Below are 11480 nucleotides of genomic sequence, written 5' to 3'. Positions count from 1 at the left end.
CTCCATAGAGCCCTTTCCCACCTGAACAAAGGAACACCTATGTGAGAATGCTATTCATTGACTGCAGTTCAGCGTTCAACAAAACCATAGTACCCATCAAAGCTCATCACTAAGTTAAGGATTCAAATTTTGGTACTAAATTTTCACTACAATTTCTCAAAACTGGATATGTAGTCTACATTGGGCCTTTACAGGCCACCAAATCCCAGGTGATGAGGGTCAATAGCAACATCTGCCACACTGATCCTCAGCACTGGAGCCCCCCAGGGGTGCGTGCTCATCCCCTCCTGTACTCCTTTTCTGTTCACCCACGACTGCATGCCCAGGCACGACTCCAACACCATCATCTGGCCAAACATGGTGCCAGAATATTATAATAGATGTGTGACCTGTGTTTTCATATTTAGTAACCAAGACTAAGGGAGATGATTGTGGACTACAGGAAAAACCAGGACCGCGCATACCCCCATTTTCATCGGAGCCGGGCTGTAGTGGAGTGACGCCGAGAGCTTCAAACTATTACCTTGGTGTCCACATCAACAAGCTGCTCTAGAACGGTCCAAACACACCAAGACAGTCGTGAAGAGGGCACGACAAAGCCTATTCCCTCTCAGGAAACTAAAAACATTTGGCATGGGTCCTGAGATCCTCAAAACGTTCTACAGCTGCAACATTGAGAGCATCTGACCAGGCGGTGTCAGAGGATGGCCCTAAAAATGGTCAAAGACCCAGCCACACCAGTCATACGCTACTGCTACTCTCTGTTCATCATATATGCATCATCACTTTAACCATATCTAAATGTACAAACAACCTCAATCAGCCCGATTAACCGGATCTGTATATAGCCTCACTACTGTATAATGCTACTGTATATAGCTCTCACCATGTATATAGCCTCATCTACTGTATATAGCCTCTCTACTAATACAGCCTCTCTACTGCACCAATCCTGGATATATAGGCCTCTCCCAGGTGATGAGGGTAGATAGCCTCTCTACGCTGATCCTCAGCACTAAGCCTCACTACTGTATATAGCCTCTCTACTCCCTGTATATACCTCACTATGCCCAGGCACGACTCAACACCATATAGCCTCTCTACTGTATATAAAGCCTCTCTACTGTATGATTGCCTCACTACATGTATATAGCCTCTCTACTGTACGGTCCAAACTCTACAGTCGTAAGAGCCTCTCTATTCCTCTCAGGAAACTAAAACATTGTATATCCTGAGATCCTCAAACGCTCTACAGCTGCAACATTGAGAGCCTCCTGACTACTGTATATAGCCTCTCTAAAGACCCAGCTGTATATAGCCTCTCTACTGTATATAGCCTCACTACTGTATAAGCCTCTCTGTACAAACAACCTCAATCAGCTCCGTATATAGCCTCACTACTGTATATAGCCTCTCTACTGTATATAGCTCGCTACTTTATATAGCCTCTCTACTGTATATAGCCTCACTACTGTATATAGCCTCTACTGTATATAGCCTCTCTACTGTATATAGCCTCACTACTACTGTATATAGCCTCACTGTATATAGCCTCTCTACTGTATAGCCTCACTATGTATAGCCTCTCTACTGTATATAGCCTCTCTACTGTATATAGCCTCTCTACTGTATATAGCCTCACTACTGTATATAGCCTCTCTACTGTATATAGCCTGTACTGTATATAGCCTCTCTACTGTATATAGCCTCACTACTGTATATAGCCTCTCTATATAGCCTCTACTGTATATAGCCTCTCTACTGTATATAGCCTCTACTGTATATAGCCTCACTATATAGCTGTATATAGCCTCACTACTGTATATAGCCTCTACTGTATATAGCTCTACTCTATATAGCCTCTCTACTGTATATGCCCTCTACTGTATATAGCCTCTCTACTGTATATAGCCTCTACTGTATATAGCTCTCTACTGTATATAGCCTCTCTACTGTTATTTTTCAGTGTCTTTTTACTGTTGTTTTTAATTCTTTACTTACCTATTGTTCACCTAATACCTTTTTTGCACTATTGCTTAGAGCCTGTAAGTAAGTATTTCACTGTAATCAACTGTTGTATTCCACGCACGTGACAAATACACTTTGATTTGATTTGAGTAGCTTAACGGTTCCCCAAGTTGGGCATGCTAGTGCCTTTGACTGTCAGCCCAGATGATGTATGGTCGTACTGGTCACACACACACACACAAAACATGAATATTTTGCCCAGAAACAGGCTCCAGACAGAACAATAGTTCAATCATTGGTGTGCAGGATAAAACCTTTACTCTGTCTCCAGTTAACTTAAGAGGAACCAGTCAGTTCCTGTCAAGTATTGGCTGAGCTCCCAGACATCCTGGGGTCATTCTACACACCCAGAACAGTTACAACATGCCTCTATTAATGTGCACACACACTTTTATATCTTATGTGAGTTTCTTGAACCATCTCAAGCCCAATGCCGAGGCTTAAAGAAGGATATGTTAGTACACAAGCATTAGTAACGTTTAACAGAAATTGCTTTCACACAGTTCCTGGAAACGGTAAACATCTATTTAGTCTCCACAGAATCTTATGACTTTATATGAGTGAATCAGAGAGGACTTTGAGAGTGAAGAGCAGGAGACAGAGGCTTTAGTTCTGAACTATACATCCTTTAAAAATGAAACACTGAGATTCCCAAAGGCAGGTCATCTCCCAATCAAGCTTTAACATAGAGTGGATTTGTGTCACTATGGCAGTATGATTTCTGCCACTAGTGGCTGTGTGTGTAGCTGGTCGACGGGCCCCAGTGTCAGCGCCCCTTGTAGACTGAGTCTCTGCTCTGCACTCAGCGCCGGAGTCTCGTAGTGGACACGCAGCCATGGCTGCCCTGGGGTCAGAGGGCAAAGGTCGAGTCAGATCAGGGTGACACCGACCATACACACACACACACACACACACACACACACACACACACACACACACACACACACACACACACACACACACAGTCAGAGAGTTCTCACCTTCCTCCACCTTCTGTCCCAAAGACACCAGAAGCTCCGCCCCCACGCTGTGATTGACAGGGTCTCCGGCCTTCGAACGTCCGCCCCCAACCTGTGCAGCACCTGAGCAATGACCATGCCGTCAATGTCCAGCACTGTCCTGCAGACACCCAAAAAGACAAAGTCATGCAGACAAAGTCATGCTGTGTGTGTGTGTGTGTGTGTGTGTGTGTGTGTGTGTGTGTGTGTGTGTGTGTGTGTGTGTGTGTTGTGTGTGTGTGTGTGTGTGTACCTGTGTGTGTGTGTGTGTGTGTGTGTGTGTGTGTGTGTGTGTGTGTGTGTGTGTGTGTGTGTGTGTGTGTGTGTGTGTGTGTGGCCCTGTGTCTCCAGTTCTGTCTGGTAGTGTGCCGTCTCAGGATGCTGTAGTAGTCTGCGTTGGTTGAACAGAGTGATGCAGCGATCTGACTGGCTACTCCTGACCAATCATCATGTTCTGGAACTTTTCCAGGGCTGCACCATTCTGCAGGGTTGTAGAGATCACCTTTTTACCCTCCTCCAGGCTCCCTGCACGACCAATCATCCACAACAGCAGCCCACCTACACACACGCACACACACACAGAATATTGACTTGAGTTTGAAGGTAATGAACGCCCACAGCTTCTGTGTCGAGACTGTAGCTAAGCCCGAGCAGCACTGTCATTCTAACTAGGTCTTGGTCTGCTTGGTTTTGGTCCAAAGGAACCAATTCACTGAGTGTGTGTGTTTGTGTGTGTGTGTGTATTCCTCACCCAGACTTGTGACCAGCTCCAGTATGTCTGGGCCCCTCCCCTTTGACACTCCAGGGACTCCATCACTTCCAGAGTGTTCCCCACACAGCGACCAATAGGACAGTTCATACGACTAAGCACGGCCCCCGCACGGATCCCAAACTGTTCCCAACTGTCACCTGCAGGAGAGGGTGAGGGTCTGGTAAGGGTCAGGGGTCATGGTAGGGGTCAGGGGTCATGGTAAGGGTCAGGGGGTCTGGTAAAGGGTCAGGGTCATGATAAAGGGTCAGGGTCATGGTAAGGGTCCAGGGGTCTGGTAAGGGTCAGGGGGTCATGGTAAGGGTCAGGGTCTGGTTCAGGGTCATGGGGGTCAGGGGTCATGATAAAGGGTCAGGGGTCATGGTAAGGGTCCAGGGGGTCTGCAAGGGTCAGGGGTCATGGTAAGGGTCAGGGGTCTGGTAAGGGTCAGGGGTCATGGTAAGGGTCAGGGTAAGGGTCAGGGGTCATGGTAAGGGTCAGGGTCATGGTAAGGGTCAGGGTCTGGTAAGGGTCAGGGGTCTGGTAAGGGTCAGGGGTCATGGTAAGGGTCAGGGTCATGGTAAGGGTCAGGGTCTGCTTTGTGTTATGTCCTTTCTATTCCAGACTTGACAACCAGTTGAGTTCCTAACTAAATCAACAACCTTATTTGATCAATCAAGTACAAGGCAGGAGTTGAAAACATGGCCCTCCAGACATTCAAACAAGAATGGGGTAAAGGTCAGGTGTCAGTGTTATGGACTGGGCCAATGATTTGGCACTGCCCAGATCTTTGTAGAGAGCTGCATTCCCAAACTTCACATCCAGAACCAAGGCACTCAGAGACTCAGCACCCTTCTTAGAGATGATAGAGCCTGGAGAGAACACACACACTATTCACATGTTCATTTCTCTACTTTGAAAGGTAGTCCAGTTTGCTGTTGTTGTTGTTGTTGACCTGTGATGAGTGGGAGGCTGTCGACTGTAGACGTAACGTCTCTCAGAGCGTACATGACCTTGTCAGCAGGCACCAGGTTATCTGTCTGTCCTACAATGCAACAGCCAACCTCCTCCAGGATTCGATGCAGCTGAGGATGGTGCCACAATATCACACGTTAATAGAGAGAGAGAGAGAGAGAGAGAGAGAGAGAGAGAGAGGGAGAGAGAGACCTGTTGTACAGACTGGTAGACGTGAAAGCCAGGGATGGACTCAGTTTGTCCAGCGTGCCTGTGTGTGCCAGACCTCTGCCACTTATCATGGGTACCTATGGACACAGCTTCTGATAGTCAGACAGACACACACACACACACACACACACACACACACACACACACACACACACACACACACACACACACACACACACACACACACACACACACACACACACACACACACACACACACACACACAGGTGATCCAGGCAGGTACCTTGCAGCCGCAGGCAGCCAGAGCAGGAGCCAGCACCAGGCTGATCTTGTCCCCCACTCCACCTGTCAGTGTTTATCCACCATTAGCCCTCCCACTCTGCCGGCCATGACATCACTTCCCTGACATCATCATCTCCTTCGTCAGTGCTAGAGTCTCCTCTGCTACCATTCCTGCAGCCAGATTGCCATCAGCATGGCTCCTATACACACACACGCACAGACACATGCACAGAGCACACACACACACACACACACACACACACACACACACACACACACACACACACACACACACACACACACACACACACACACACACACACACACACACACACACACACACACACACACACACACACACACACACACGCAAACACACACACACACACACACATATCAGATCAGAATTTCAACTGTAGAGTAGAGTGCAGGTTTTGGCCTGAGCTTGACTATTGATACTCAGTCTAAAGTGTGTGGGGGTTGTCTTCTCTGCAGACCTATAATAACTTGCCTTATCTGGCATCCCACCCACTGTGACTCTGTGACCTACCTGCACGTCACTGGATGGTGTGTGTGTGTGTGTATGTGTGTGTATATGTGTGTGTGTGTGTGTGTGTGTGTGTGTGTGTGTGTGTGTGTGTGTGTGTGTGTGTGTGTGTGTGTGTGTGTGTGTGTGTGTGTGTGTGTGTGTGTGTGTGTGTGTACCAATCTGGCTCTCTCTTGGATGGTCTTGTCCTTGACACCCTGTATGAAGTCTCGGATCTCCCCAGCGCTCAGCTGTTCACCCGTTCTGTTTTGCTTGCGGATGTATTCTGGGAAAGTGGCTGTGCTCTGCTCGTGGTGCGCCATCCCTGCAGCTCACTGACACACAGCGGACTGAAACACAGCAGCATGTGACAAGTAGGAGAGGAAAATACACAAGTGATTGTTTTAAATCACTAAATTATGTGTGTGTGTGTGTGTGTGTGTGTGTGTGTGTGTGTGTGTGTGTGTGTGTGTGTGTGTGTGTGTGTGTGTGTGTGTGTGTGTGTGTGTGTGTGTGTGTGTGTGTGTGTGTGTGTGTGTGTGTATGTTTCAACAGAATCGGCGGAATGAATACACCCCTGATCAGCGTAAATCCAGTTCACTCTCATAACTGCCACGTTGCGTTCCTTCGTTCCTTCTCTCCCTTTGCTTGTGGACTTCAATGTACAACACATGTGACCAGGCTAAGAAACATTTCCAAACCTCTACAAACAATAAAAGATGATTGTGACTTTGCCATTGTAATTGTTTGTAAACTTGTATAGTCAAATTAATCTATGATCGTATGCTAACCATTTGTTTGTATGCTGTTCTTTGTATGACATTTTAATATTTGATTATTAACCAATGATATTAGGCCACTCTTGGCCATGATTACAGACACCTGTGTCTTTTGACACTATATAAACAAGTCATCCCGCAGTGTTTGTGATTATACCCTGATGAAGACAGCTTGGCTGTTGAAACGTTAGTATTTACATTTTTGCATCTGAGCTCCTAGAGTGTCTCTTTATTTTCAAACCTCTACAAACAACATACATCTTTGTTTCCATATTATCTCAAATAACGGCATACATTGTCAGCATAGTTAACAGAACTAACTTGTTAGTAAACCTGCTACAATCATATAGTAACGTCAGTGTAACAGTCAGTTAATAGTTACACAAGGGGGCCCCAGTGGCAATAAATGAGTAAAACCAAAATCTTACCTTGACTTGGAAGAGTTCTAGTGTTGTGGTGGAAAGTCTGTTTGAGCAGCGCGTTTCTGTTGGCTGAACTAGTCGGCTGAATTTACTAGATAAACGATAATGAAAGTGAAAAAATGCTTAATCATCTCTCTCTCTTGCTCTATTTCTCTCTTGCTTCTACTTCATTTTGGAAGAAATGAATTTGTTCAAAACTGTTCAACTAATGTCTTTCTCTCTCTTTGAGTCAACTTGAATGAAACAAAGCCATACAAATAAAGACATTGTAATTCATTGTATGAAGAGTGCCTTGGTCCTCCTTTCTTTTGATGACCAATTTACCCCTTTTACCAAAGAGCATCTTCTGTCTACCAAGTCTACTATTGTGTACCTCAGCAATGCTTCCATTCCTCCTCTTCTTTTCTGTGTCTATTAAGGTTTTCAGAACTTCAGAGTTTCCTACCTGTACCGGAACGCTGCTCCTGAACACTGTCATGTCTTCCAACCTTGAGGACACACACCGATCAAATGCCCCTGTCTGTCTGTCTGTATGGAAGGACGAGTGACCAATGGGTGTGAGTGGTGGAGTGGGTCAGTTAATCATTAACTACGACAGTAGTCACAACCCATCACGAATCAGAAGGGGAAACAGTCATTTTGACCTAAATAAATATGACCCTACCACATCCCCTCATCCCAATACCCTCACCCTTCTTCTTACCCTCACCCTCACGCCTCCCCTTACCCTCACCCCTCCCTTACCCTCACCTGTCCTCCTCTACCTGTACCCTCCCTATAGTCCCAACCTAACATCTGACCTGTCCTCCTCTACCTGTACCCTCCCTATAGTCCCAACCTAACATCTGACCTGTCTTCCCTCACGCCTCCCCTTACCCTCACCCCTCCCTTACCCTCACCTGTCCTCCTCTACCTGTACCCTCCCTATAGTCCCAACCTAACATCTGACCTGTCTTCCCTCAAGCCTCCCCTTACCCTCACCCCTCCCTTACCCTCACCTGTCCTCCTCTACCTGTACCCTCCCTATAGTCCCAACCTAACATCTGACCTGTCTTCCCTCACGCCTCCCCTTACCCTCACCCCTCCCTTACCCTCACCTGTCCTCCTCTACCTGTACCCTCCCTATAGTCCCAACCTAACATCTGACCTGTCTTCCCTCATGCCTCCCCTTACCCTCACCCCTCCCTTACCCTCACCTGTCCTCCTCTACCTGTACCCTCCCTATCCACCCTACACACTTTCCCACCTCGCTTCCCTCACCCCCCCCTTACCCTCACCTGTCCTCCTCTACCTGTACCCTCCCTATAGTCCCAACCCTAACATCTGACCTGTCTTCCCTCACCCCTCCCTTACCCTCACCTGTCCTCCTCTACCTGTACCCTCCCTATAGTCCCAACCTAACATCTGACCTTTCTTCCCTCACGCCTCCCCTTACCCTCACCCCTCCCTTACCCTCACCTGTCCTCCTCTACCTGTACCCTCCCTATAGTCCCAACCTAACATCTGACCTGTGTTCCCTCATGCCTCCCCTTACCCTCACCCCTCCCTTACCCTCACCTGTCCTCCTCTACCTGTACCCTCCCTATAGTCCCAACCTAACATCTGACCTGTCTTCCCTCACCCCTCCCTTACCCTCACCCCTCCCTTACCCTCACCTGTCCTCCTCTACCTGTACCCTCCCTATAGTCCCAACCTAACATCTGACCTGTCTTCCCTCACGCCTCCCCTTACCCTCACCCCTCCCTTACCCTCACCTGTCCTCCTCTACCTGTACCCTCCCTATAGTCCCAACCTAACATCTGACCTGTCTTCCCTCATGCCTCCCCTCCCTCACCCCTCCCTTACCCTCACCTGTCCTCCTCTACCTGTACCCTCCCTATAGTCCCAACCTAACATCTGACCTGTCTTCCCTCCTCCCCTTACCCTCCCTTACCCTCACCTGTCCTCCTCTACCTGTACCCTCCCTATAGTCCCAACCCAACATCTGACCTGTCCTCTCTACCTGTACCCTCCCTATAGTCCCAACCTAACATCTGACCTGTCCTCCTCTACCTGTACCCTCCCTATAGTCCCAACCTAACATCTGACCTGTCTTCCCTCACGCCTCCCCTTACCCTCACCCCTCCCTTACCCTCACCTGTCCTCCTCTACCTGTACCCTCCCTATAGTCCCAACCTAACATCTGACCTGTCTTCCCTAATGCCTCCACTCTATGAAAGACACATAATGGATCTTAATCAAAGCATTTCTCCTATACCCATCCCACGCCACCTAACATCTGACCTGTCTTCCCTCAAGAGAACCAGCCTCCCCTTACCCACTCACCAGGCATCAGTCAATGACCACTGTAAACCCATCAGTCCAGCACTGTCCTCCTCTACAGCACTGTAAACCTCCCTATCAGTCCCAACCTAACATCTGACCTGTCTTCCCAGTAATGCCTTAATACATGTTTTTCCATCAAATGACAGCACTGTGAAAGACACATAATGGATCTTAATCAAAGCATTTCAGCAGTGTGAAACTCAGCCTATACCACTGTGAAACTCAACATCACTTGACAGCCGCATCTCACAATGACAGAATGCTAGTCTCTGTATATATAAAACTTACCTGTCAGTCAATCACAGAGAACCAGAGGAGGGTGCCATTGAAACTCAGAAGAATCAAGAAATCCCATTTTGAAGATTTTAATGCATCAATTTACAGACAGTCAATCACTTATCACCAATGTCAGGCATCAGTCAATGACAGCACTGTGAAACTCAGACATCAGTCAATGACAGCACTGTGAAACTCAGACATCAGTCAATGACAGCACTGTGAAACTCAGACATCAGTCAATGACAGCACTGTGAAACTCAGACATCAGTCAATGACAGCAGTGTGAAACTCAGACATCAGTCAATGACAGCACTGTGAAACTCAGACATCAGTCAATGACAGCACTGTGAAACTCAGACATCAGTCAATGACAGCACTGTGAAACTCAGACATCAGTCAATGACAGCACTGTGAAACTCAGACATCAGTCATTGACAGCAGTGTGAAACTCAGACATCAGTCAATGACAGCACTGTGAAACTCAGACATCAGTCATTGACAGCACTGTGAAACTCAGGCATCAGTCAATGACAGCACTGTGAAACTCAGACATCAGTCAATGACAGCACTGTGAAACAGTCAGACATCAGTCATTGACAGCACTGTGAAACTCAGACATCAGTTAATGACAGCACTGTGAAACTCAGACATCAGTCAATGACAGCACTGTGAAACTCAGACATCAGTCAATGACAGCACAGACATCAGTCAATGACAGCATGAAACTCAGACATCAGTCATTGACAGCACTGTGAAACTCAGTGAAACACCTCAAGGCAGCGCTCTTCACGCTGTCCGTCTGCAGACATAACAACAGTCTTGTGGAATAAAAGGGGTTCAAAAGTTGTTTGTATTAGTCAATGGAGGAGTCGGCTTGCAGTTTCAAAATGGTGGTACCTTTCTTTCCAAGTAACTGTTCAGGCTGACCAGTACCATACACAACTATTCACACAAGGTGAGGCTGACCAGTACCCTACACAACTATTCACACAAGGTGAGGCTGACCAGTACCCTACACAACTATTCACACAAGGTGAGGCTGACCAGTACCATACACAACTATTCACACAAGGTGAGGCTGACCAGTCAGGGCTGATCGGGTCATTAAGCCATAAACAGTAAAAAACAATGGAAACTAATGAACTAAGATTATTCTCATTGTTCAGCATAAAACCCTCTTTAGTAGAAGGCCTGTGTGGCTGAAAGCACTGAACTGAGCTTTTAGAATTTGAGCAATTCCAGTGGCGGCTGGTGGGGGAGCTACGGGAGGACGGGGCTCATTGTTATGGCTGGAATGGAATTGATGGAATGGTATCAAACACATGGAAAGCACGTTTGACTCCATTCAAATCATTCCATTCCAGCCATTACAATGAGCCTATCCTCCTATATGTCCTCTCACCAGCCTCCACTGAGCAATTCAATGTTAGCACCCAAAGTGTCTTCTGTCATACAGCAACACTCTGGTCCTGGTTAGCGGTAGAAATGGTTTGGTCCGGAGTAGGCCGGGTGTTGGTCATCAGGGTAGGCAAGGATTTCTTCAGGGTAGGCAAGGTTTGTATGTGCGTAGGCCTGGTTTGGTTCAGGATAGGCATGGTTTTGGTCAGAGTAGTCAGGGTCATCAAGGTAGTCAGGGTTTGGTTCACAATGGTCCTCAGAGAGAATCAGTTGACTAACATTTCTCAGCTTGACTTTCTGACCAACAGTCTGGTACAGATACACAGCCACTATAAACTGGAGGACCTGTCACAAGAAAACAACTTGTTTAACATCATCAACAACAACAACAAACTGGAAAGCCTGTCGATTCAGACAAATATGAACAGCTGAGTAGTGGGTGTGTGTGTGTCTTTGTGTGTGTCTTTGTGTGTGTCTTTGTGTGTGTCTTTGTGTGTCTGTGTGTGTGTGTTTGTGTGCCTGTGTGTCTGTGTGTGTGTCTGTGTGTGT

The 11480-nt window shown here is 47.2% G+C and overlaps 1 protein-coding gene and 1 pseudogene across 1 annotated transcript in view; both read right to left on the bottom strand.

Moving 5' to 3' along the window:
- Positions 1-2269: 2269 nt before the first annotated feature.
- LOC127917097 (thymidine phosphorylase-like) lies at positions 2270-7435 on the bottom strand (annotated as a pseudogene).
- A 3377-nt stretch (positions 7436-10812) lies between these two features.
- Positions 10813-11480, bottom strand: part of LOC127917095 (leukocyte antigen CD37-like) — a 2468-nt gene continuing 1800 nt past the window's right edge. Inside the window, exon 4 of the mRNA XM_052500466.1 lies at positions 10813-11276. Coding sequence (XP_052356426.1) covers positions 11007-11276 — 270 coding nt within the window. The 3' untranslated portion in view covers positions 10813-11006. The remainder of the gene's footprint in view (positions 11277-11480) is intronic.

This window comes from Oncorhynchus keta, unplaced genomic scaffold (genome assembly GCF_023373465.1).
Source record: "Oncorhynchus keta strain PuntledgeMale-10-30-2019 unplaced genomic scaffold, Oket_V2 Un_contig_10690_pilon_pilon, whole genome shotgun sequence".
NCBI classification, from domain to species: Eukaryota; Metazoa; Chordata; class Actinopteri; order Salmoniformes; family Salmonidae; genus Oncorhynchus; species Oncorhynchus keta.
Note: the sequence above shows the minus strand (reverse complement) of the source record. Positions and strands in the feature narration are given on the sequence as shown.